The following is a 25,883-nucleotide window of genomic DNA, read 5'->3' as shown; positions in this document are numbered from 1 at the left end:
AGCTTGAAATTGAAGTTTCGATGACGAATTGACAATGACGACAACCACTTCAATGGTTACGCCCGAGTTGATGCCAAGCAACTTAAACTGCTGCTGCCGCCAGCTGCCCCACCTGCTTGCCCCACAAAGAATTAACGCGTTGCATTGGCGTGTAACCACCCTGCCATCTTCGCGATTGCCTGCCGACCAAAAGGGTGCATCTGCCCTCCTCTTAAACCCCCCAAGCAACGTGCTCTTTGCTGAGCCACACCAACACCTAAAAACCTCTTGTTGGCGGGCATTTCTTTGCAATCACACCCGGCATCAATGAGTAACCCTGGGCCTTCCTCTTTTTTGTGTTGGCCACGCTCTTTTACATCGGGTGATCGTCCCCCAGACGGCCCTATTCTTCCCATCTCCCTTTCGCGACACTTCTGCCAGTCCTTGGCCCATTCCGCAAGGTTTTCGAACGCCGAGGCCTAGCTAAAACTACACTAGGCCGTTGAAGGGGAATCGGCCTCTTTCCCGAGTTTCGATTGTGTAGTCCTCGCTCAACCCCACTCGCAGCGACCAGCCGAATCCGTTCTTCACTCGCAGCCGCCATGGAGCCGAATGCTCTTCTGCAGGCTGCTCTTGCGTGGCATCGTGTATTTGAGGACCGTCCACCGGATGCGCATCTATGCTGCCCCAAGATCGACGAAGAAGATTTCGCGAACTACGACGAGCCCAATGTTCCTGACGAAGGCGGGCTTTCAGTCGAAGAAAAGCAAGGCCGGATCGAAGAATACGAGAGCAGGTTTCAGAATACCTATGATCTCAGCATCCTAATGGGCCTCGGCAGGGAGGTTGCCGGCGAATGGCTGGACAATTGGACACAGGCCGTCGATGCCTGTCTCACGCGGTGCGACTCGTGCGTGAGAAATTGGCATCGAACCCGTCAACCATACCTCAGCGGCCTGTAAGCACCCCCCCCCCCCCCCCCCCTCTTCCCCATACTGCCACTGTAACTCGGACTAATATCTCCCGTCGTGGTATGTAGGCATCTCGCACCAGAAATGATCGATTACATGCGGATTAAGCTCGGCGAGTTCGACCAACTACGTATCGACAAGGGCCTCCAGAACGCGAGGTCAATTCTCGAGGCAAAGGGCCCCATGACGACGGCCAAGCTGGTTGAGCACGACATGTCGGCTGTGATCGCTCTTTTTGAGGCCCTCTGCAGTACCGAATATCTCAGCGGCCCTGGGAATAAAGAAGTCTTCACCTACGTCTTCGAGAACACGCAGCAAAAACGGCCGCTGCGGATGCAAGGAGGTCTCATACCCACCATGACCCACTTTCTCTTCGACGAACCTTCTACCCCTTATAAACAAAAGTTTGCCGAGTGTGCTTGGGAGAAACGGCCGCTTGGGTCTATCACGGACCAAGAATGGGACTGGGCTATCTGCCCTCATTTGAGCGGCGCGATCCTGCGAGTGTCTCTGTCCAGAGGAATGCCGACGCCGGACAAGATTTGCAGGTTTTGGCATGGGTTTTCCCTCATACTCCGGTCTCTGAACGAGAAGCAGATTATCAACTCTCTCAGGGCGATGGAGGTATCGCCGAGCGTCTACTTTCTTGCCTTGGAGCACCTGGCCACTGATTCCGACGAAGCCCTGGCTGTGGTATTGAAGGGTCTTCGGGGGCTCATGGAAAAGTCCTCAAGCGCGTTCTGGGCCGCGTTTGACCAAGTCACCCCCAGCCAACTCGTCGAGGAGATTTTCAAGAGCCCCGCATTCCGCCGCTTTCTGAACAAGTCACTAGCACAAGAGATGATGGTCACTGAAGGGGACAATCAACTACCGGCCCTAGCAACTTGGATGGGGGCATTCATACGGTCCTTACCCACAATACAGCGATCGGATGTGTGCGAATCATTGCTGCGGCATCTCTTCGACACATTCCGTCGGGATCCGGCCGCAGACCGAGCCGCTCAAGCGACCTGCACCCTTGCGGGCTTGATTACCCTCAGGGAGTCGCTTGATGGTTACCTTCATCAAGAATCTCCGTTTGACACGGGTACTGCGCTCATCATGGTGAACCAGCTGCTCAACCGCGTCATTCAGTACAGTGATGTGATTATCACCGCGGCTGGCCTCAAACCCGGAGACACGTTCAACGTCGGCATTTCCCAGGCGGCAATGGGCATTATCCACTCCGCCCTAGCATTGGATGCCAGGGCGACGGAGATTGAGTGGAAAGCGTTGACTACTGGGATACCAGTACAGGATGCTGTGAACCGGGACTCTGGGGTTCTGTGGGAATCCTTCCTCGAGATGCTCTGGTATGGGCAGCTTGGGCACGCTGAGCTAGCGAAGGCTATGTTGATGGCTACGCTGCGGCTTCGAAGCATTGAGCGGTTCATGCCCAAGCGCAAGGAGCAACTTAAGCCGGAGCAACAAAAGTTTAATTCAAGATATCAGCAGCAAACGACAGCAATAGGGCGGATGCTCGGCCGGCTTTCCGATTTCAAGCAAGAGGACCTTGTCAAGTTTTGCTCGGAGCGTCAGAGCCCGACCATCCACCCCATCATATCGTCATTGATCCATGGCGAAGATGCTATTCGGGAGGCTGGCTTCGAGCTGCTCAAGGCTATCACTAGCGAGGGCCTGCCCTCTGAGGCGGTGGGCAAGATGTTGGAGGACTATTTCGCTCCCTTCCTAAATGCGTTCTCGGAAGCAGTGCACAGTGTCACTGCGAAGAATGGCATATCTAGCCCCTGGAGTCATATGCTGCCAATCCTAAAGTGCAGCGAGTTCGTTCTGAACGGCCTTTGCGATCCTTCTTCGGGCCAGCTGAGGCGTAAAACCCTCACCTCGGAAGAACACGCTGCTGTCCAGCGGTGGTGGGAGTGTGTGTGGCAGGTTGTTGACCACTCATTCGTTATGATGAGGATATGGCACGAAAGGGTTGACAAGAAGATCATGGAGGACTTCTGCCGAGACGTCATGGAGCTGGGCAACAAGCTGTTCGCCCAGGACGGCGTCATGGCCTCGGCTCTGAGCCAGCATAGCGGCGACGACGGCGGACAGACTAACGGGGATGCGACGATGAAGGCATTAAAAGCCGTCCTAGAACCCCCGAGGAGGTATTCGTTCTCTCTTGCCGACATGCTGCAGCTGAGAGACAAGTATCTCATCGCGGGCATCATTGAGATGATCAAGAAGCTTCTGGCAAGACTAAAACAGAACGACATGGTCTTGCCCAACAAGGCCGTTGTGCACCTCCACAACATGCTCCGGCGGAGGAAGCTCGCCGGTGGAAGACTAGATTACGCTCAGAAGACCAACTTGACGGATGAGCAGCGAATTGAGTTGCTCAAGGCCCTTGGGGAAGATGCCCTGATCGAGGAACAGTTTATGGGGCCTAAGCCCGGCGAGAGAGAGGCCAAAGAAAAGGAGCGGGCCATGAAGCAGAGCAAGATTGACTTCTCCAGGGGTGTTCCGAGCACTTCCACCAAAGATCGTTTTGCCGAAATCACCCCCAACTTCGAGAAACGCGGGTCTGCGCTGCTCTCTAAATTGAAAGAGGAGGGCCCAAAGCCCAAACAGCCAACCAAGCTGGATCAAAAAGCCGTCCTCGCAAATCAATCATCGATCAAAGAAGCCAGGGCCCGGGAAAAGGCCGAAAAGGCCAGGAGAGATGCCGAGGCAATTGCGAAAGCGAAAGCCTTACGAGCGCCGCCCAAGACCGTCCCTGGCGAGGGTTCTGGCCTCCAAGGCATCGCCGGTGTCCGGGGCAAGGATCATGCGCCGGTCGTCAAGGACGAGATCATGGTTGGCTCGTCCTCGGAAGAGGAAGATGACTCTGAAGACGAACGGATAGCACTGAAAGCGAAAGCGGGGAACAAGAACCTCACGGATACTGAGCGCCGCCGGTTGCTCATGCTGGCCGAGAAACGGGGCCCCGTAAAGAAGGTCAAGCTCCAGCGGTCAGCCAAGGATATGCGAGCGCGCTTGATCCCCCCCATGGATGTTCTCCACCAGGCGATTCTGGAGTGGGACATCTTCCACGAAGGCAACGACCCCCCGAACGGCTACAGGTGCGATCGCGTTTCGGATGACTATACGGATCCCAACAGCTACAAGCAGACTTTCTTCCCTCTCCTCATCAATGAGGCCTGGCGATCGTTTGTCACTTCCAAAGACGAGGCCACGTCTAAGCCTTTCGGTATCAAGGTTCTTAACCGCATGACGGTCGATAAGTTTATGGAAGTTACCGCCTCAGTCCCCGCCCAAATCAGCAAAGACCGCGGTCTATCTGAGGGAGACATCGTCCTTGTCTCAAGAGGGGAAGATCCACTCAATCAGCCGACGGAGTTGCATTGCCTTTCTCGTATCTGGAAAACCACGTACAAAAAGGACACCGTCGAAGTCGTCTACCGCCTCAATGCCAGAGGAAACCAGATCCTCCCGGCACTCCTTCCTGGCTCCGAGTTTAATGTCGTCAAAATCACCAACATGACGACCATTGAACGCGAATATGCGGCGTTGGAGAGTTTGCAATATTATGACTTGATGGACGAGGTGCTGAAGGCGCAGCCGTCCCCGATGCTAACGTTCGGCAATGAAGCGGTTAAGGGGGTCATGGAGAATTACCAACTCAACCCCGGCCAAGCCCGTGCTATCCTGAATGCTAAGGAGAACGATGGCTTTACCTTGGTTCAGGGCCCACCAGGGACTGGCAAAACAAAAACCATTGTCGCCATGGTCGGCTGCCTCTTAACGGGAGTCCTGAAGTCGTCCAGCGGTGCAGTTCCCCTCGCGAGGCCCGGTACCACCTCCACTAACCAGGCGCCTTCCAAGAAGTTGCTAGTCTGCGCGCCCAGCAACGCGGCTGTAGACGAACTGGTACTGCGGTTGAAGGCTGGTGTTAAGACGATGAATGGAGCGTCCCACAAAGTCGAGGTTATACGCCTGGGTCGCACCGACGCGATCAACGCTGCCGTCAAAGATGTGACGCTTGATGAATTAGTCAAGGCCCGGATGGATGGTGCAATGAATAATAGCGGCCCGAGTGATCGCGAAAAGCTACATCAGGAGGCCGGCATGCTCAAGGAGAAGATTACTGAGCTGCGGCCTCAGCTCGAGGCAGCCCGGGCAAGCGGTGACCGCACGTTCATTATGAAGCTGCAACGCGAGTTTGATGACCTGAAGCACCGCCAGGCTCACATTGGCGCCAAGATCGACGCCAATAAGAGCAACGGAAACACGTTCGCGCGTGAAGTCGAGATCAAGCGTCGGCAAATCCAGCAAGACATCCTCGACAAAGCCCAGGTTCTCTGCGCCACGTTAAGCGGCAGCGGCCACGAGATGTTCAAAAATCTCAATGTCGAGTTTGAAACGGTCATCATTGATGAGGCTGCGCAGTGCGTGGAGCTGAGCGCTCTCATCCCCTTGAAGTACGGGTGTTCCAAGTGCATTCTCGTCGGAGATCCCAAGCAGCTACCCCCCACAGTGCTCTCACAATCTGCGGCTCGGTACGGCTACGACCAGAGTTTGTTTGTACGGATGCAGAAGAACCATGCTAAGGACGTCCACCTGCTCGACATGCAATACCGTATGCACCCGGAGATCAGCAAATTCCCTAGCAAGGAATTTTACGAAGGCTTGCTCCAAGACGGTGCGGATATGGGACAGCTTCGTATGCAGCCGTGGCACCAGAGCGAACTTCTTGGCCCCTATCGGTTTTTTGACGTCAAGGGCTCCCAGTCGCGCGGACCGAGAAACCAGTCACTAGTCAATGACGAAGAGCTGAAGGTGGCCATGCAGCTCTACCATCGATTCCGCACTGACTACGGCAATGTCGAGCTAAAGGGCAAAATCGGCATCATCACTCCGTACAAGGCTCAGCTGTTTCGGCTGCGACAGCGGTTCGCCGAGAAGTATGGCGACGGGATCGCCGAGGAGATCGAATTCAATACCACGGACGCTTTCCAGGGCCGTGAGTGCGAGATCATCATCTTCTCTTGTGTCCGAGCTAGCCCAACCGGCGGTATCGGTTTCATGACGGATATCCGGCGTATGAACGTCGGTCTGACCCGCGCCAGGTCCTCGCTATGGATCCTGGGTGATTCTCGCGCGCTGGTGCAGGGCGAGTTTTGGGGCAAACTCATCGAGGACGCGAAGGAGCGCGATCGCTACACAAGCGGCAATGTCATGGCCCTGCTCGACCGACCAGGCCGGCAAGTGCCCCTGCCGTTGCTTACCACGTCGTCCTCAAAGTTATCTCGGCCCCTCAGTCCCATGGAGCTGAAAAACGATGTTGTCATGACCGATGCGCCCGAGCCTCCCCAACAATGGTCCGCTACAACAAGAACGCATAACCAGGATGCGGCCCCAGCTGCTCTGACGCTCCCGTACCACGGTTCAGGCATTGGTGGCCTCAATGGGAAAGGGGAGATTACATCGATGCTACCCAGGGGTGGAAACGCGCCCGTCATTCAGTCCACGGTTGGCCCCGCAGGGAAAAAGCGACCGCGGGATGACGAGGATGGCCGTGCCGGCACAAAGAAGGTCCGTGACAATACCAACGCTTGCTCAGGCCACCCTTAGCTAATGATAATAGCCCATCCAGACGCACCCCGGCTCAGACCGAGGCCCCGTGAAGGCCCCAACAGGTCCCGGTAAGCACAAACAAGCCAAACCGCCAACTGATCCCTCAGCGATGGAAGTGTTGGGTTTGATTCCTCCGTCGCGTGCGCCCGCCCAACCATCCCAGCCGGGTCAACAACCACACATTCGGCCGCCTGGTGGAACTAGGCCCAATGGAGCTCCCAATGCGCCAAAGGTGAGTGAGAATCTCCTTGGGCATGATATCCGCACATGGGCACATTGTCTAACTCGAACGATCTTTAGGGACCGGTGACGATGCCCAAGAAACCGGCCGCGGACCCGTTTATTAGACGGAAGCCGGGCAAGCGTTAACGGGGCAAAAGACCATCCTCTTGTTCTTTTTTGTTTCTGTCTTTTGCCTCTCCGGTTCCTCTTTTCTTAGTGCATAATTATTCGCCCCAGGATGATGCATGGTGCGGGATAGAAACCTAGATACAGGGCGCGGGGTTCACATGACGGCCATGCAGACTACCTAGGTAATTCCACTTCCCCCCGGGGAACAGGAAAGATAGACCGCTAAGGTAGAGCCGGCCTGACTAAACTCAGGCTGAGCATCGGAGTTTTCTGGGGGGCTCGGTCGCTGGAATATCTAGCAGGCGGGGGTGGGTCTGTTTCAGTCACCAGATGACCCCGCCCTCGGGTGCTTTCTTTCCTTTTCCTTCTCGTCTTTCCCTTCGCCACCTAGGTACCTAGGTGGGTGTGGGGAAAATTAAGCCAGTGCCCACAGTGATCTGAGAACTGACCGAGGCCGCAAAGAGCAGCCTGGGGTGGCGACTTGGCATATGGAGACTTCAGGTCTCTGCCGGACAGCTTAGGGCCTGTCGGGCTACCGTTCGAGCCGTTCCATGCTCACCTCGGCCACATGATGGTGGTTAAACAGTCGACTGTCCTCTCCATCGCCTTGCCTAGGAGAAGTGCTAGTAATACGGAGGTCCGCGACACTGCCAGGGACTTGTGGGCCTTCCTCTTTCCCTGAGACGGTTAAATGAATCAGGACGAAGGGACTTATCTCAACCTCAAACCAGGATCATCCAGTCAGTACGAGGTCCCTTATCAGGAGTCTCGAAGCAGAGCCCCTGCGCCATGGCCCTCGTTGTGCAAAATACCTATTGTGCAAGGTGCTGTGCTCTCTTTTCCACTGCTGCACCATTCCCATCGCTGTTACACCAGAGCCGGATCCCTTGCATATGCCTCCCCTGTCTGTCGCGTGGTTAGTTACACTATCTTACTTGTCTGCATGTGGTGGAGGTACATATGCACAGATCTGCCAGCCGTTGCCCTGTTGGGTTTAGTGAATTGACCGCAAGATGATTTTTATTGGCTTAAATTCTCCGATGTCTCGATGATGTGAACCAGCTCTTGTTTCTTCTCCCGTTTTCTTGTCCTTTTTAGCGGGGGTGGGGGGCTTCTCTTCTCTTAACTCAACCTCACTTGCCAAGTGTTCTTCCATATTATATTCGTATACCAACTATCTTTTCAAAAACTACAACGGTTTGACCGACAAACATCAGTTAAGCCTAAAAAGGAATTGAGCCCAAACATGAGAACAGCCCGAGTCCACCAGCGATGCCACTAATATGACGACTTAGGACGAATTCCTGACAGCTCACTCGTCCGATTCTCTCCGCTGCTCCGTCGCCCTTCCATGTCCGGGAGGGTTGTTCTGATAGCACTGAATCAAGAGAGCCATCAGCTGACCTTTACCCCTCCCGATTCATCGCGTTTTGTCTGATACAATGTCAAGGATACCAGGGCATTTCGAGATGACAACATTCCCAAAGATCGGACCATGTTGCGCAATGACCCCCTGAAGTGCCCTGGCAATGTAGGGGCTTCGATTCAGTGTTTTTAAGCCCCCCCGGATGAGCAGGCCCCAAGTGCGCGGGTCCGTTACAATCTGTACTCATCCTTTTAAACTTCCCTTTCCTCCTGAGCACATGTCGGATTATTCCCTCCATACCATACTACCATATACCATACACAAATTACACAAACTGTACACTGTACTTTAGCATAGCAAACAACGACCCAACTCAACTCCAACTATCATGACCACCTTCAATTCAACTCCCATGGCAGAACAACGCGCAACCCTCAAGCCGTCCCGTGGCTTGCCTGGCTCACACAACCTTCACAACCTTGTTAACGGCATGCCCCAATCAGACAGTTTGAGCCATGGCAGAAAGAAAGCAAGCGAGGGAGGCGTGGTGAAAGAGCTGATCGGTCATTTCCGCCAAAGGTCACTACCGCCAGGAAACTACAAGCTCACGCCTGACATGCCTGACGTGCTCAACATGGCCGAGGAAGGGCCTAAGAAGAGGGATAGTTGGTTTTCCCTGTGGCCATTTCGAATGAAACACGAATCAAAAAAAGAATCCAAGCCACAAGGAGGCAACATCAGGTTGCCGGACTCGACGGTGGCGGCTATGACTACTAAGGGCCATCGTTACATCGCAATATGCATCCCCCCCGAGTTTTCATATTTGGAGCCCGCTGGCCGAAAGCCAATCAATTCTACGGCTAGACCGCGCGGCGAACTAGATCAGGGAGACGGAACGGAGGGTCGATCCCAGCACCCTGAGAAGCAACATTGCAGCGAGACACCCTACATCACGGACAACAACCTGCTTTTCCCGCCCTGGAATCTCACCGGCCCAAATGATCTAACCCGCCCTCGCAGCGTGGCTGTTACATCCACGTGGGAAACGGGAAGACTTCAACGCTCGGCTTCTACCGATACGTATCTAACGAATCCATGGTCAGAGCAGAGACAATCCCCATGCCAACCGCTCGGCCAGGATCGTTCCACTCAAGAAGGGGTGCGGGCAAGTGCCGGATGCTCGACAGACCGCCAACATCTTGGCAAGAGTTCTTCGTCGGAGAGCTTCTTCACTACCACTAGCGAGCTTATATCTTCTGATGCGGTAACAGTCCACATTCCTTCGCCCGCGCCCCCAGGATACCAGAACACCCTAGCCGAGGAGACAGGTACCGACAAACACTCGGCCCCGGACCCCGCACAATCGCACACAGCCATCTATGGCCGAGACACGCGAAAGGGAAAGGAAGTTAGTAATGGCGAGGGCAGTCCCACACCTCCCACAGGGGCCCCTTCTCAATCTCATACGCTGCCAAACACCTCTCGAACCCTCCACATAGCTCGCGTCATGGCCGTGGCCGACATGGAACCATCATCTCCCCGCCAGGTCCATCTCCGCTCAGGTACCAACAAGAATCCCGAAGGCTCACACTAGCGGCATCATCTAATCCGAGCCCCAGATATCGACAGGGATCACTCCCACGCCTCATTGCCCCTTGCCCAACCTTGGAACGAAGAGCCTAGCACGGACACGCCACACCTCACCACCGCCGACTCGGGCATCCCGGGCCTCACACCACACACCAATACCCCTTCCAATCCCACCTCCCCTCGCTTATCACGCCAGCACGGAAGCAGAAAAGAGCAAAGAAACAGCGAAATCGGAAGCGGAAGCGCAAGCGCAAGCAAACAGGAACAAGACAGTAACACTGACGTCGACTTCCTCCACCGCTACACCGCCAGCTTCATTCGAGTCCACGACCTCGAGATGGAGGGCCTGCTTGCCCGCATCGAAACTCTAGAGGAGACCAACGCGCACTGGGTGAGAAAGGTCGCGTCGCTCCTCGAACGGGTCTCGTGCCAGTTGGCGTCGACTTCGCCGTCTGCGGGAAATGTGGGCGGTGCGGGGTTGGGTTACCATCCTGAGGCTGGTTCTGGTAGTGGTTCTGGTTCCAATTCCAATGACTTGGCTAGGTCTCAAAGTCGGAGTTCTGGGCGGAGGAGTGGTACATCAGGGCTGGGCCCGAGTTATTATGATAGAGGCGGGGTGTTCACGCCCACACGGTTGGACAATTGTCATTTGGAGGAGGGAAGTAAGCAGCAGAATCACACATCAAGAAGAGTCGATGTCAGCAGTCTTGGCGATGATGGAAGGAGAGTGCGGGATTGCGGGGTTGTGGAAGATGGTGTTGCTGGGGATAAGTCTTGGTCGAGGGACGATTCTTCTGTACATGCGGGCTACCTGGGTTCTTCTTCCTTGTCGAACCCCAGGTCAGGGGACAGTCCGGAAGAACAAGAGGGCGGGGATCTTGGAGATGCCACCGGATTGGGGACTGTTGAAGGGCTCATGCGGGACCTGATTCAGACCGCACAAGACCTAAGGATTGAAGAATGATTGAGATGTAGAAGGTTATGTCGAAGGTTAGTTTTCTACTCTTGCTTGAGAAATGAGGCTGACACGGTGTAGTTACCTGATCTTATCATTATTGTAGACATGATTAAACACTTTCCTCACATCTTCATTTTTCTCCCTTTTCCTTCTCTGACACACTTTAGACAGAAGTAATTGTTTCTTTTTATTCTTTTTATCTTCTTGAATTGAAAGACTCTACCCTGGGCTTGTTCCTTGCTCCCCTATCCCCTTCCCTATTCCCTTTGCTCTCATTTTCCACCCCTCCCCTTCCCCAAACACCATCGCACCACCACCTTGTTACCCTTCCCAACCAGCCATTACCATGTGAAATCAGAACAAAGAACATAATAACAGAGATCCTGCCTGCTGACAATTCAATTAACAAGCCACAGGCTCAGTATGAAGGCTCAAACTAAACAACTCGGCATGTCTGGCTGTATGAAGATCCAGAGACACAAGCACTCGGGCGTACAACACCCCGATAGCCTACACAACATGCAGCATGTCATTAACCGTGCGATATGGTCCGTGCAGACCTCGTCAGGCAATTCCTGTAGCGAATATATCGAGTTTCCGGGTTCTGCCATCTGCCATGCTTGCACATAGTGAAACTTGCTTCCGCTCTCTCAAAGAGCAATACAGCCTGGAACTGCCGATACTGGTGGCTGTGCCCGCGCAAAGTACCTGCTACGCTGCTCTGTTAAACTGCCATCACAAATTGTATGTGAAACTCATCCGCTCTACTGCCCCTTTTACCAAGTTGTTCATTGCAGGTACAACAAGCACCAAGCACGTCAATCCTTGAAGAAGAAACTGACACATGGTATTGACAATCGCCATACATAGGGAGGGAGCAGAACAACACAAAGTGTTTTCTTCCTCTAGCAGAACGAAGCACCGCTCCAACCATGTCTTCAGCCCTTTTTCACTATTGAACTCGTTCACTGCACCAACTCTGCCGACTGACCATTTCCCATCCACCTCCCTCAACATGATGCAGCCTCTGGTCTTCTGCGCCCTAGTACTCGGCTGGTTGCCAACAACAACCTGGGCACTCAACCATATCTTTGATGTCCGAGAAGCCACCATCAGCAGCGTGCATGACGCTCTCTTCACCCACAGCACAACATGTCGAGACATTGTCTCCTCCTTCATTGCCCGCATAGAGGAGTTCAACCCCAGCATCAATGCTGTCATTTCACTGAATCCACTTGCCCTCTCAATTGCTGACCATCTTGACCAGAGGCTTGCAGCAGGCAATGTCACTGGCGCCCTTTTTTGTGTCCCAGTCCTTCTCAAGGACAACTTTGATGCAGTCGGGATGAGCACCACAGGCGGGTGTCGGGGTCTGGCCCACAACAAACCTCGGACAGATGCACCAACTGTCAGAGCCCTGGCTGATGCTGGAGCAGTCATACTCGGCAAGACCAACCTGCATGAGATGGCTTTCGAAGGCTTGACTGTGTCCTCACTGGGTGGTCAGACCGTCAACCCATATGACCTCACTCGGACTCCGGGAGGAAGCAGCGGTGGGAGCGGCGCTGCAGTTGCCGCCAGCTTTGCTGTCTTAGCAACCGGCACTGACACGGTCAACTCCCTCCGCAGTCCGGCAAGCGCGAACTCGTTGTTCAGCTTCCGCCCCACAAGAGGCTTGATCTCGAGGGCCGGTGTCATTCCAGTCAGTTCCACTCAGGACACGGTAGGAGCAATGGCGCGCAACCCCAACGACCTTGCCGTGGCGCTGTCTGTCATGGCAAGTGTCGGCTTTGATCCTCGAGACAACGTCACTGCCTTGACTCCGAGGCAAGTCCCGCCTCAAGATCACTCTGCGTCTCTGTACCGTGGCAATTTGTCAGGGTTGCGCCTTGGTCTGCTGAACGGCTTCTTCGACCACACCACATCGATCGAGACAACGCCCGTCAACAACATCATGGCGAGCATGATATCCAAGCTCACCGAAACTGGTGTTGAAATCATCAACATTACGGACCCCTTCTATGACACGCTGTCCATCGCAAAACTAGATGTGCAGGCATTTGAGTTCAAGGACTTGCTTAACGCTTACCTCGCGCCAGCAACTGCCAACCAGGTCTCCAGAAGCCATGAAGTCCTCCACCCAACGAGCTTCGACGAGTTATTCAACACTGGCACTGGCACCACCAACTTCCTAGTCATCCCGGCTCAGCACCACTTCATCAAGAAAGCGTCATGTTCATCAACCCGCGAAGCCACCTACCTTGAAACCTCGAACCGCATCCACGATTTGACTCGCGCCCTCGAAACCACATTCACGGCAAACAATCTGGACGCGATCATCTACCCCGAGCAAAAGAACCTTGTCGTCAAGATCGGATCGCCGTCCCAGAGCGGGCGGAACGGCATCTTGGCCGCCCTGACAGGACATCCCGTCGTTTGTGTACCTGCGGGCTTTTCTGCCCCCTCAGAGCATGCTCCATTTGGTGTCCCAATTGGCATGGAGATTCTCGGCCGGCCGTGGAGCGAAGGTTTGTTGCTCAATATTGCGAGCCACATCAGTGAGCTTGCCCCGGCGAGGAAGATGCCGCCGTTTGCCAACGGGACCGTAGAGCCCAAGGCATACGAGAGCGTGCCGTCCATTACGCCGAACGTGGCCAACATACACACGGCGTACCCGCTTGGGGTCTTCTGAGAGTTGGCGATATAGCCGAGACTCAAATGGGTTATGTGGCAAGGGAATCAAGACTGGCCTCCTCTCCCACACAACGATGGTGACAACAAAACTCAATTTCGTATTGAACGCCAATCTGCAAATATCATCTCGGGCGAGCACCACCCTAAGCTTACCCCGAGGACAGGCCTGGTGAGACTAGACTCAGACTCATGTCCAGATCCCACAACCTCATGCCTCCCGGAGAGTCGAAGCCTCCGACATGGTACGTGGGAGTCGTGCATGCGGTGGACGCTCTGGCAACGCCGCGTCGGACTGATTCAGTGTTGAACCTGACCAGGTTCTAGTCGGCGCCGATCTATCCACGCTTTCGGAGTCGCCTCGTGTCGTGTTACGTCGAGACAGCTCCCTCGTGCTTCTTAAAGGTATGGGCAGTGCCTCTTCCGCTGGAGGGTTATGAGAATGATAATAATTTGTTGCCGAGGAAATATAGGCCGAGCCATACAACTCCTCCTCATCTTCAAGGGCCCTGTGCGTTCGGCTCCTATCACCGCCTGTTTCTGCACCCCGGGGGTCACTCCCACCCTCCTCACTCGAGCGGCAGCTTCCCCAGCATACCTCAATGAAGCGGATGCAGAAGGTGAATTTGATGGTCTTCCACAAAACGGTGCAGCACCCGTCGTCCCGCCCGAGGCCAGGGCGCCGACGGACTCCTGTACATACAAGATTAGCATGAATGCTTCGTCAACATACATGGAACTCAGAACCTGGGAATTTATGTGGCTAGTCAAGGGGGCCAATCTTGGTACCTGTGTAGTAGACCAATCCGAAAAAGAACATGGCGACAAAATACATGACCACGACCATGACCATACTAAACGTCATCGCAAAGCTGCTGGAAGCGGGTTCTCTGGTTGCGTCTGCGGCATTACCGTGCCCGTCCCCGTCGTGTAGTCCGCCTCCTGCTGGGCTGCGGGTTCGAAAAGGGCGATAGCCATCCATGAGCACAGTCGATTTTGTCGTGGGAGTAAGTAAAGTTTCTGTACGTGGTGGTCTAGCATTTTGCAAATGCAGCCAATTTGGGAACGGCTATGTAAGCACACAGTTATACAACCTCGAGAAACAACCTCGAGCACACCTATGTGTTGGTGTGGCTACTGGCTGGTGGTTGACAACAGGTAACTCACCGGTTTGCCATTCAGTTGTTTGAGCCGGGGTTGTTTGTGTGTGGAACTCGTGATAGGGGTACTGCTGAAAGGCACAGACAACTAGGGAGTGAAAGTAAGTGGGAAAGATGGAATAGTTGACCGGACACGTCTCTCTTTAACTAACCCCGATCTCGAACCATCACCAAAGACTCAGGGCAGGTGACGGCGAATCAATCAATGGGAGTATAAGCTGTGTGTCCCGAGGTAGGCTAGTGATGATAACAGCACCAAGTGGTTCAGGTAACCTACCTATGACCAACAACCAACAACTAGCCATAGACGAGGCCATCAGTAACGTTGCCCCTACCGACTGGCATCCCGTTGGGCTTTGTTACTTGTTGGGTTGGCAGTGCCACATGCCTTGCATTCACAACCACACTTTCGAATTCGTGGCCGTTGCTTCATGACGAAACTTGATTCCTCGATTTTCCCAGACCGGGGTCATTCCCATACTGCTTTAAAACAAAACCCAAACCTAGTACCTGTTACAGCCTCCATAATGCCAAAAAGAAAAGCTGGTACTTGCATCGCGCCATCAATCCGGATCTCCCCATCCCCGTCCTCGGGTTCCTAGGGCCACTCTCAAAGCTTAGAAGCCGGCTTGGGGGCCTCCTGCGATGTGATCTCGTCATAAAGCAACCTATCGCACGGGATTAGTCTCGATCTTCCACGTCATGGAGACAATCATCGGCCACTCACGAAGTCAAGAAATCGGCATAATCCTCTCCTGTAACCTGGCCCGCAAAGTACTGCGCGGCGAGCTGGTACTTGTTTCCTTTGGGGGCCTTGGAGGCGAGCTCCTGGGCCTGCTCCTTCAGCAGCTTGAGGGCATAGCTCTTGTCGACGCGCTTGCCCTCTGCCGTTGTCACGCCGTGGCGCACCCATTGCCAGAGCTGACTGCGCGAGACCTCGGCGGTAGCAGCGTCCTCCCTAGAGAGACGGTTTGTGTTAGTGTGATAGGGGTACGGATGTGATTAACGGGGGAACAAACATGAGGTAGTTGATGGGCACACAGCCAACACCGCGTACCCACGCCTCCATGTATCCCAAGCCGATGTTGAGGTTCTTGCGAATGCCCTCCTCGGTAATCTTTCCGGGGACGTTCATGTTGAGGAGGTCGTTGGCGCCGATGGTCACGTCCTCGCGGCGGACAAAGAGCTGGTTGGGGGTGGGCATGTGCTGGTTGAAGATATCGCTTGCGATGGCGGCCAGGGCCGGGTGAGCGACCCACGTGCCATCATGGCCGGCGCGCACCTCTCGCAGCTTGTCCGCGCGGACGCCTGCCATGGCTTTCTCATTGGCGGCCGGGTCGTCCTTGATGGGGATTTGCGCCGCCATGCCGCCCATGGCATGGACGCCGCGCTTGTGGCAAGTCTGAATGAGTAACTTGACCTGGAGGGAGGAAAGTCAAGAATGTTAGTTGAACTCTGATCAATCGAGATTAGGGAATACACACATAAGCATCCATGAAGGGCACCGTCATGGTGACGCAGCTGCGGTCGGGCAGCACAAAGTTGGAGTTCTGGCGGAACTTCTTGATGACGCTAAAGATGTAGTCCCACCGGCCACAGTTGAGGCCAGAGCTGTGGTCGCGCAGCTCATAGATGATCTCGTCCATCTCAAAGGCAGCCATGATGGTCTCGATCAGCACGGTGCCGCGGATGGTCCCGCGCCGCATGCCAATGTAGTCCTGAGCCAGATTGAAGGCATCGTTCCAGAGGCGGGCCTCAAGGTGTGACTCCATCTTGGGTAGATAAAAGTAGGGCCCGAAGCCACGCTTGACGGCCTCGGCGGCGTTGTGGAAGAAGTACAGGCCAAAGTCGAAGAGTGAGCCGCTCATGGGCTCGCCATCAACTGTGACATGCTTCTCCTCGAGGTGCCAGCCGCGGGGCCGCACGATGAGGGTGGGGAGCGGCCTATCCGTCCGGAGCTTGTACTCCTTTGCCCCTTGCTTGAAGTCGACCTGACGGCGCACGGCATCGTACAGGTTCACCTGGCCATTGATCATGTTGTCCCATGTCGGGGCGCTCGAGTCTGGGACACTGATTAGCTGAGGCTACTCTCAACCCCCGATTGGGACCCCGAACCGAGGCGCTAGCCACGTACCCTCCAAGTCAGCCATGTAGGTCCAGACGTTGGCGTTCAGCGCATTGACCACCATCTTGCGGTCTGTAGGCCCCGTGATCTCGACGCGGCGGTCAACGAGACCGGGGGCGGGCGGGGCACCCTTCCATGTCGGGTCCTCGCGGATGTACTTGGTCTCTGGCAGGAAATCCAAGAGGCCACCCTTGTCGAGCTCGGCCTGGCGAAGCTTGCGGCGCTCAAGGAGGGCCTTGCGGGTGGGATTGAAGGAGCGGTGCAGCAGGGCGAGGAAGCTCAGGGCGGAGGGAGTCAGAATCTTGCGGTGCGACTCCTGGATGGGACCCAGGACGCTGACGCCCTGGAGAATGGCCTCGTTGCTAAGCATGATTACTCCGTCGTTGGCGTGTTGAGGAAGCGATTGCGTGTTAGGCTTGTAGCAAGTAAGCCTGTGCTAATTCTTTCTGTTAGATAAGGGATTGTGATTCTGTGAGTCAAGCAATGAGAAATCGGACAGCTGGAATTGACGATAACAACGAGGAATGAAAACAAGGGTAGGAAGGGGGGAGAAGGAAAGCGGAGATGAAAACACCAAGTCGAACAACAACAGACTTGTAATTGGCCCTCAGGGTACCGCAACCCAAGATAAAAAGAATGCCCTGGAGGTTTAACTCACGAATATGAAGGGTATTTCGATCCAATCCTTGATTTCTACCCTTTTTTTTTCTTCTTCCCTCTTTCCGGTATTGGTAGAGCTCAGATGGAAGGCAATTGTCTCGGATGCGTCGAGAAAGAAGGAGGATCACAAAGGATGACGAAAAAGATCAGGACTCTCGTTGAATGTATATAACATGCGGTTAGCCAGTGCGTACATCCATGGCCGGTGCCACCCCTGCTCCATGTTCGCTGCTATCTCTTCCCATTCGGGAGGTCGCTCGGGCCTGGGGAAGGCGGCGCCCGTGGCGGTATTGTTCCAGGCTTTGCCTTTCCGATTGCATGTGACAAGGTGACATGGAGTGCAAAAGTTAGTATAGAGTACTGTGCACGCTGTGTAATGGCACAGTGGGCGGTGAGGTCATCAGCTAGGGACCTCACCCCGCCGTTACCCCGGACGCCGATGGCCGATTGCCGTTGAATACCGATTGCCGTTGAGGTGCCGTTTGCATCCGCGGGTCTCGCTCCTTACTGTGTCGTTACTTGTCACTGTAGCTATCTCATGTGTGCTGGCGCCCCGCACGAGGAGATGGAGGGGTATCTACACAGCACACAGTACAGAGCTAAGTTGACCGCACAAAATCGAACAAATCGAAATCACGCCAGCAGCTGCGATAAGAAGCGTCATGGCTTACTAGCGTGATAGCCTGCCCCGCTCACCCGCCTTCGCCATGCAAGCATCCCATGGCCCCACTCGTCCGGGACGAGAACGGATCACCATGCTTGCGCCAAGAACCGGAGCTTGGGACTCCACAGTTCAAAGCTCCGATCTACCGCGGCAGAGCCGAGGTCTTGCAGCTGAAGCAAAGCCGAGAGCCATGTTGGAGAGTCATTGCCGGCCTGGAATGTGCCGACAGTTCCCGAAGGTCGAGCCACGGGCGATGTCGCAGGGAGCGGACGGATGATGATTGATGGGGTTACAGTTTCCTTTTTTTTTCTTCTTTTTTTCTTGCATATTATTACGTTTTCCTGACTTCTCTTGTCTTCGTTGATGAACGGCATCAGATCCAATAGTGCGAACCACGGCTCCATGGACGGGTGCGGCCTGGTTCATGAGTGAAACCGTGACGCGGCGTTACTAGTCAGAAGACCGCGGCGCGGCGCTTGCAACGGCTTGCCGTCTTGGAATTTAAACCCAATCTCCCCCCCAAAAATGGTTGCTGCGGGCGCTTCCACCGTCCTAGTTGGAAGATTGCACAGTGGGCTGCAAGTTTAACCCTTGTACGGCTTGGGGCCGACCATGAGCTCAGGCTTAACAAGCGTGTCAAACTCCTCCTCTGTTAGCGCCTTCAGCTCCATGGCGCTCTCCTTGAGCGTCAAGCCCTTCTTGTGCGCGTTCTTGGCCACCTTGCTAGCCATGTCGTAGCCGATCTTGGGGTTGAGGCAGGTAACCAGCATAAGCCTAGCAAAAGTAGCCCAATGTTAGCCTAGCAAGGGGGATAGCTCATTAGGGACGGAAACTTACGACTCCTTCATGATGCTAGCAATCTTCTCCTCGTTCGCTTGGAGCCCAGCCACTAGGTTGCGCTCAAAGCTACGCATGCCGTCCGACAGCAGCCGGACGCTGTGCAACAGGTTGCGGATCACCAGCGGTTTGTAGACGTTGAGCTCGAACTGGCCGTTCATGCCGCCGATGGTGCACGCCACGTGGTTGCCCATGACCTGCGCACACACCATGGTGAGCGCCTCGCACTGCGTCGGGTTGACCTTGCCGGGCATGATGGAGCTCCCAGGCTCGTTCTCGGGCAGCACCAACTCGCCGAGTCCGCAACGCGGGCCGCTGCCCAGGTAGCGGATGTCCTGCGCAATCTTGCTGAGCGATGCCGCGAGCGTGTTGAGGCTGCCGTGCGCCTGCACGATGGCGTCGTGAGCCGCCAGCGCCTCGAACTTGTTGGGCGCCGTCTTGAATTCGGTCCCTGTCATCTTGCTGACCTCCTCCGCGATCCCCTCGGCGAAGCCCTCAAACGTGTTGATACCCGTCCCGACGGCGGTGCCGCCCTGCGCCAGGAGACGCAGGTCTGGTAGCGAGCTCTCAACGCGCTTGATACCGAAGTCGAGCTGCGCGACGTAGCCGCTGAACTCTTGCGCTAGCGTCAGGGGGGTGGCGTCCTGCAGGTGGGTGCGCCCAATCTTGATGATCTTCTTGGCCTCGAAGTCGTCCACCTTGGCCTGTAGTGCCGCCCGCAGGCTGCGCAGCGCCGGGATCAGCTCGCCTTCGATCTCTAGAACGGCAGCAATATGCATGACGGTCGGGAAGGTGTCGTTGGACGAGGCGGAGCGGTTGACGTGGTCGTTGGGGTGTACCGGCTTCTTGGAACCCATGGTCCCGCCGAGAATCTCGATCGCCCGGTTGCTGATAACCTCGTTGGCGTTCATGTTGGACTGCGTGCCGGAGCCTGTCTGCCAAACGACGAGGGGGAAGTGGTCGAGCAGCTTGAGGTCTGCCACCTCCTTCGCGGCCTGCTGGATGGCCTTGCCAATGGCGGGATCTAGGGATCAGAAAGTGGCTGGATTAGCTTCCGTAGACGACGGGCTCGGATACCGGACGATGAGGGCGCGTACCGAGGCCATAGCGCATATTGACCGTCGCCGCAGCGCCCTTCAGGATGCCGAACGCCTTGACGATGGGCGGCGGCATCCGGTCCTGGGGCTGGTTGATGCGGAAATTCTCGAGCGAGCGTTCCGTCTGCGCCCCCCAGTACTTGTCGGCCTGCACCTGTACCTCGCCAAAGGCATCGCTCTCGGTTCTCGTCTGGACGGCCATCCTTCTCGCACTACCGTGGAAGTATCTTTGGTGCTGGTGCTGAATTGCGGGGATTGCCGGGCGGGTTGCAAATGACGAAACCGGGGCATAGGACAGCGCTCGGGATGATGCGTTCAGGCATGTGCTGAGGGGTCTGATGGCTGTCCTCGGCACACCAAGGCTACCGCCCATTGCGGGCCCGGACACACGAACCGATCGAAGCATGCTGGAAGTCTCCCGACTCCTCTGTCAAAGCTAAAAGTCGGCCTGTAACCGAGTGCGGAAGGTGATCTGAGCTTTAAAAAACCGCAGTAATGCGCCCGTGATGCGAAATTTAGTAATATGATACCAAAGATTTCCCAGAGACAGTGATATGGGACAAGTTAACGATGATGCGCAAAAATTGCACGCCTTCTTTTTTTTATTTTTTATTTCCCTCAATGCCGACCAATTTGTTTCTCTCGGTGTCGGGATCCTGGTCCCCAACAAACTTTAGCTGATCCGGTTCCCCGGTCCGGAAGATTCCGATCGCGAATCGGCAACATGGTTCGGAAGCCAACAAAAGTCAAACCCCCCTGTCACATCGCGAACCGCGAGTTTCCCATAGCAACGATGAGCCCCTGAAAATTGGACCACGAACAAAACACAGCGGAAAAGGGGTGGCTACGAAGTCGATGAGCAAGACGACGAACGCCGGTTTGATCGCAATTGCAACGCAATTCCATTTCAGCTATCAATTATACTTAGTACAAAGAACCCACTGCCTGCACTAGCGGCAGCAACTCGCCCGATAAATATTTACAACCCCTGAAAATTGGCCCCTGGATAGGTTGCTCCTCCCCTGCCCCTTCTCAGATACTATATAGGTCAACACCATCCTAACCCAACACCATTACCGAGTCCGCACACAAATAATATCATCCCGTCACACTTCCAGGTCGTACCACGTTTAACCTGCCAGTCAAGCCGGCATAGATGTACCACTTCTTCTGCAACAACCAACCTCGAAGTCGGTAACCAAGGCCGTCAACGAGGTCCAATTGGAGTGTGCCCTCCCTCGACTCGGAACCGAGTCGAACCAAATAATGAAAAGGTATGGAGAAAACTGTTTTTCTTTTCTTTTTTTTTGGCCCCGGGCGGCCATAAAAAGCGTCCCTGGGCGCGAGCCGAATCGCATTGGACCCATACAGAACGAAAACATCGAGAATAATACACTGTCGCCCTCAAGAATTGAGCGTCTTGACCATCATATTGATCTTCCGCTTATCCGTGACGAGCAGGGCGCGAGCACAGAACGCTGAATTGATGGCGCCCACGACCCTGTGGAAACTGCTTGCCGCGCCCTTCTCCTGCGTGAAGCGAGCGATGCTGAGTTGATTGCGCTTGCCGTGCTCAATGACCGTCATCAGCTCTACAGCAAACGACACCTCCTTCAGTTTCAAGTCTAGGCGTAGGTTAGTCAACTGTGTTAATTTTGGTGATGGGGAGGGGAACCCACAATTCTTGGCACCCACCCGGGCAAAGATGATGTTGCGTTCCTTGTCGACTTCAACATCTCTGACTCCGTACTTACGCCACTCGCGAAGCAAGATGGCCACCTCCTGCCGCGCACGCCGCTTGAGAATGTTGAAGCAGAGGTGCCGCATGGCTGGCTTGACTCGGAAAAGACGCGCTAGCCAATTCTGCTGCACTTCAATCTTGCGGATGCCCCCGTCGCTTTCGGACCAGACGCTTTGTGATGTGCCACTCATAATCCTGTGTTCTCTACTGGCCCTTGTTTTTGCTATCTTCTCAGGGCGGCTGCGAACATCGTCGGGATCAGAATCTAGTTCCTTGATTAGCAGATGGATGGCGCTTGGTTTCTCACGAAGGTCCTGCTTACCCGCAAGCGATATCTTTGCCTCATCCTTAGCGCCCTTCCAAAAAGCGAATCCAAACGACTTCTTTTTCTGCACATGCCGGAGTGAGGTATCGTCCGTGGTCTGCGACATCGGGCGATTAGGCTGACTGGCTTGCGAATCTACGAGGGTATCTTTAGATTGGACACTGCTATCGGTCACAGTTGCAAAGCTCGATCCGCTAGCATTCTCCTTTGAGTTGCGCTTAAACCAAGATGAAACCCTCTTCTTGGGTGCGCCGGCGTCGGCGCCGTTTCTGTCCGTCGGCTGACTCGTTTGTTGCGAGCCATGAGAAGCGCGTCTCTGGGCGTCCTGAGCGGAGGGGACCACCGTTGGCTTAGTAGCGCCTGTGTTTCGAGAGACTTTGCGAACATTGAGAGGCTCGGGGATTTTGACCGGGTAGTCACCCCCCATTGCTGACGGCGAATTAACCACACGTATGGTATTCTCGGCTCTCGCCAAAAAGTCCAACCCTTTGTTCTTAACACGGGTGGGTGTCTCCAGAGAGTTCGAAGCGACTTCGTGCCTACCGCCGCTGCGTCTCACGCGTTCATCCGCCGTGTTCTCATAAATCGAAGGCAATGGCCTCGTATCCTTACCCCGTCGGTCGTACACAGACACAGGCTCAGAAACGGCCCGGCGCTCAGGGACCGGGACGTCCAGTTTTAAGTGGGGCTCGTAGGGTTTCGTTAGCAAGGAGGAAGATTCGCTTTTCGGATCACACTTGCGAATCGGCAGAGGCGAGATGGTCTTCTGAGACGGGACAGGTGGTAGCGGTCTATTGTCCCAGGGACGGCCACCTGACGCAGAAACCGGGCGTTCCTGCACCACTGGAAGTGTCCCCAGAGAGAGCATGAAGGGGCTGGCTTCGCGAGAGTCAGCGCCGACTTCCCCAGACTCCGACATGAGGAGGGAGCTCCGGAAAGCCTCGTCACAGTCGCGAGCGATACGGTGGCCGAGTTGCTCCAGCTCCTCGGTCCAGATAAAGGTATCGTCGGTTGTGTCACCGACGTCCATCATTGACCGAGCAGTTGTGACTTGATGAGCATCCGAGCCAATAGTAGGGTTGGAAGGGGAAAGTGTATCACGGCCGTATGTGGCATCATCACCAGCAGTGCTAGCTGGAGCGGCCAGTGACGCATGGCGGTTCCGGCGGTGATGGTTACCCTTGTTGCGGATGCTCGAAAAGTCGACGGAACGCTTGGATCGGTTGTTCGCGCGAACACGAGGATTGCTCTGTTGACTACGGATGGAGCTCATCGAGGTGTGAGGCGATCTTAGCTGGCCGGTGGTGCTCGTCCGCCGTGAGCCAGCTCCCCCCCGCTGGCGGAAGGAGCCATTTACCGATCGGTATGAGCGGTATGAATGGGAAACGCTGGTTGGAGACGGCCCAACTCCCGGCTCAGGGGTGTTGCGGTGGATGATGATTTTGGCATGGCTCACCTGCGAACTGCATGGCTGCAGGACACGAGATGCATTGTAGGGGTCGTAGCTCCGGACGGTGCCGACATCGTCAACGTCCGCAACATTGGAGATCACCGTGAACCGGGACACGGTCCGGGTATGGCCATTGCGACCAGGTTTCGTGAACTGGCAGGTCGAAATGCGCTTTCCCCAATTGGGTGGTTTGAGGTGATGGAAGTCGCTCTTCGAGATGGGCACATTGTTGTTATAGTTCTCCAGCTGAGCCTCACGGTGATTGTAGAGTAGCCAGTAGAATAACTTCTGGTCATTTGGCCTAGTATCCAGATTAGCGTCGGACCTTGTACGTCGCGTGCGGCAACACAACCTACTTTTCCTGTCGAAGCTTCTCTTGCAGAGCAGATTCCGAGTACGTATGCCAAAGAGCTTTCAGCTGACGCAAGATCTGAATATCGATTTCTTCCGGCGTAGGCGCGGTACCCAGGGTGCGCAGGGCATCCTGAGACTGTCCATCCCACCTTTGGTATTCGTCAAGATAGTCGTATTTTTTGATGAGTGCGTGTCGCCACATTTGCTTCATGGTAATGCGGTGCGCGGGCTGGTCCACCAGGATTCGCCGGATGAGGTCTTTGGCCTCCTTTGTAAGGTGCAGCGGCATCTTGTAGTCTGCACGCTTCGCCTTGGTCAACATGACGGCCATGTCGTCATCGTCGAATGGGAGGCGCCCGGCCAACATTGCAAATAGAATCACGCCCATGCTCCAGATATCCACGGCCGAGCCCTTATAGAATTGGTGGCGAAGCAGTTCAGGCGCAGCATAGTGGGGGCTTCCGCAGGCCGTTCGGAGCTGGTGGTTGGGGTTCTGCTGCAGGGCTGCCATGCCAAAGTCGGCAATCTTGATCTGACCATTCGCCTTCAGCAGGATGTTCTCTGGCTTGAGATCGCGATGGCATATGTTGAAGGTGTGGCAGTATTCGAGCGCCGTCATGATCTGGCGAAAGTAAAAGATGGCTTCCTCCTCCTGGAGCGGGCCATTCCAGTTGATAAACTCGAAGAGGTCCCCCTTCTCGACGTACTCGGTGACTAGGTAGCTAGAGAGGCGTCAGCAAGGGACAAAAGCTGAGAGTTACGAATCCACGGCTTACATTTCCGAGCGATTTTCCCAGATATCAAGAAGCTCGATGATATTGGGGTGGCGAATGAGCTTGAGAATAGCGACCTCTCGCTCAATGGCCAACGGCATCCGACGAAGACCACCGTCAGCACCGATGGTGGGCTTTCTGTAGTCGATGTGGTCCAAGTTCGCCAGACTACCAGCTTGGGTCATGTGGGCGGTGCTCTTGGCTACAATCTTGACTGCCACCAGCTGATGGGAAACTCGATGGCGGGCTAGGCGAACCCGTGCTGATGATCCCTTGCCCAGTGTCTTGCCGAGCTGCCACGGGCCGATATGAGTTTTGAGTTGGCGCGTGCTAGACGCGGTCGAAGAAACGTTAGAGAACTGAGAAACGCGCCGGGCATCAGGAGAAGCATCTTGGGTGTCCTGGGCGATGGCAGTGAGGCGGGGGTTGGCTAGACTAGGCTCAACTTGCACCGCCGGGGCAGGCATGCGGTGAGTACGCTGCTCGGCGGGAGCATAGTTGACGGTAACAACGGGGTTTGAACGGCCACGATCGGCATTTTTGGCCTTGGACAAGACGTGATTCTCAACATCGGCGACCTGGTGTCGGCGGTTGACGTGGGAGACAGTGGCATAGTTGAGTCTCTGGGCTGCGTCACCGAACGGCTGACGGGCGGGCGGCTGTCGGGAAGTGCTATGGTGATCCATGATGTCCAGATCAACAAGCGACCACTCAATGCATCGTCGACCGAGAAGACGGTCAAAAAGGCAACTGAGTTGTAACGCAAGTGGAACTGATGCGAACAGGGGCGATATTATTAGTGTTGAGGCGTGAACACACAAGATAAGGTAATCCAAAGCTGCGCGGGGAAATGAGCGACGCCCACGAGCGTGGAGGGTGGTGGGAAGATTCCCGACGTTCACTGCAGTTGTAATAGAAAGCAAGTAAACGAGAGAGGTTGGGAGAGAGTGGGAATGGAGGAAGGAAGAGAGCGGACGTGACCAACAACAACACACCTGTCGGTGTGTGCAGGACCGACGAAGGCTGGCGATAGCAAATGAGTGAAACCTAAGAAGCGGGAATGTTTTTTTTTTGCTTCGAGTTCCAGTGGCGGGGACCCTCGGCGCAAGCACTTGGGGAGTTAGGTACTGTGTAAAGGTAAATATTTGGGAAGGAGGGGCCAACAG

At 55.1% G+C, this 25,883-nt stretch overlaps 6 protein-coding genes across 6 annotated transcripts; 3 read left to right on the top strand and 3 right to left on the bottom strand.

Moving 5' to 3' along the window:
• Window positions 1-581: 581 nt before the first annotated feature.
• Window positions 582-6,944, top strand: F5144DRAFT_604760 (SEN1 N terminal-domain-containing protein; the record flags this gene model as incomplete). Its single annotated transcript, XM_066791373.1, has 4 exons — window positions 582-937; window positions 1,019-6,533; window positions 6,586-6,807; window positions 6,876-6,944. The coding sequence occupies 4 exons, from the start codon at window positions 582-584 to the stop codon at window positions 6,942-6,944; spliced, it is 6,162 nt and encodes a 2,053-aa protein (XP_066642001.1).
• Window positions 6,945-8,680: 1,736 nt separating this feature from the next.
• F5144DRAFT_494492 (uncharacterized protein) lies at window positions 8,681-10,846 on the top strand (the record flags this gene model as incomplete). The annotated part of the gene is made up of 2 exons (XM_066786035.1): window positions 8,681-9,805; window positions 9,887-10,846. 2 exons carry the CDS (start codon window positions 8,681-8,683, stop codon window positions 10,844-10,846), a joined length of 2,085 nt encoding a protein of 694 aa, XP_066642000.1.
• Window positions 10,847-11,855: 1,009 nt separating this feature from the next.
• On the top strand, window positions 11,856-13,532 carry F5144DRAFT_604759 (amidase signature domain-containing protein; the record flags this gene model as incomplete). The annotated part of the gene is made up of 1 exon (XM_066791372.1): window positions 11,856-13,532. The coding sequence occupies one exon, from the start codon at window positions 11,856-11,858 to the stop codon at window positions 13,530-13,532; it is 1,677 nt and encodes a 558-aa protein (XP_066641999.1).
• Window positions 13,533-15,301: 1,769 nt separating this feature from the next.
• On the bottom strand, window positions 15,302-17,186 carry F5144DRAFT_604758 (malate synthase; the record flags this gene model as incomplete). The annotated part of the gene is made up of 5 exons (XM_066791371.1): window positions 15,302-15,359; window positions 15,419-15,649; window positions 15,711-16,111; window positions 16,176-16,753; window positions 16,826-17,186. The coding sequence occupies 5 exons, from the start codon at window positions 17,184-17,186 to the stop codon at window positions 15,302-15,304; spliced, it is 1,629 nt and encodes a 542-aa protein (XP_066641998.1).
• A 1,705-nt stretch (window positions 17,187-18,891) lies between these two features.
• F5144DRAFT_579578 (L-Aspartase-like protein) lies at window positions 18,892-20,763 on the bottom strand. The gene is made up of 2 exons (XM_066789332.1): window positions 20,075-20,763; window positions 18,892-20,001 (listed from the first exon to the last, which is right to left on the bottom strand). The coding sequence occupies exons 1-2, from the start codon at window positions 20,478-20,480 to the stop codon at window positions 18,974-18,976; spliced, it is 1,434 nt and encodes a 477-aa protein (XP_066641997.1). The 5' UTR covers window positions 20,481-20,763; the 3' UTR covers window positions 18,892-18,973.
• Window positions 20,764-21,478: 715 nt separating this feature from the next.
• F5144DRAFT_494832 (uncharacterized protein) lies at window positions 21,479-25,403 on the bottom strand (the record flags this gene model as incomplete). Its single annotated transcript, XM_066786059.1, has 5 exons — window positions 21,479-21,699; window positions 21,754-22,080; window positions 22,138-23,891; window positions 23,947-24,666; window positions 24,721-25,403. The coding sequence occupies 5 exons, from the start codon at window positions 25,401-25,403 to the stop codon at window positions 21,479-21,481; spliced, it is 3,705 nt and encodes a 1,234-aa protein (XP_066641996.1).
• Between the last annotated feature and the right edge of the window lie 480 nt (window positions 25,404-25,883).

Source organism: Chaetomium tenue (assembly GCF_020726465.1).
Source record: "Chaetomium tenue strain MPI-SDFR-AT-0079 chromosome Unknown F5144scaffold_5, whole genome shotgun sequence".
Classification (NCBI taxonomy): Eukaryota; Fungi; Ascomycota; class Sordariomycetes; order Sordariales; family Chaetomiaceae; genus Chaetomium; species Chaetomium tenue.
Note: the sequence above shows the minus strand (reverse complement) of the source record. Positions and strands in the feature narration are given on the sequence as shown.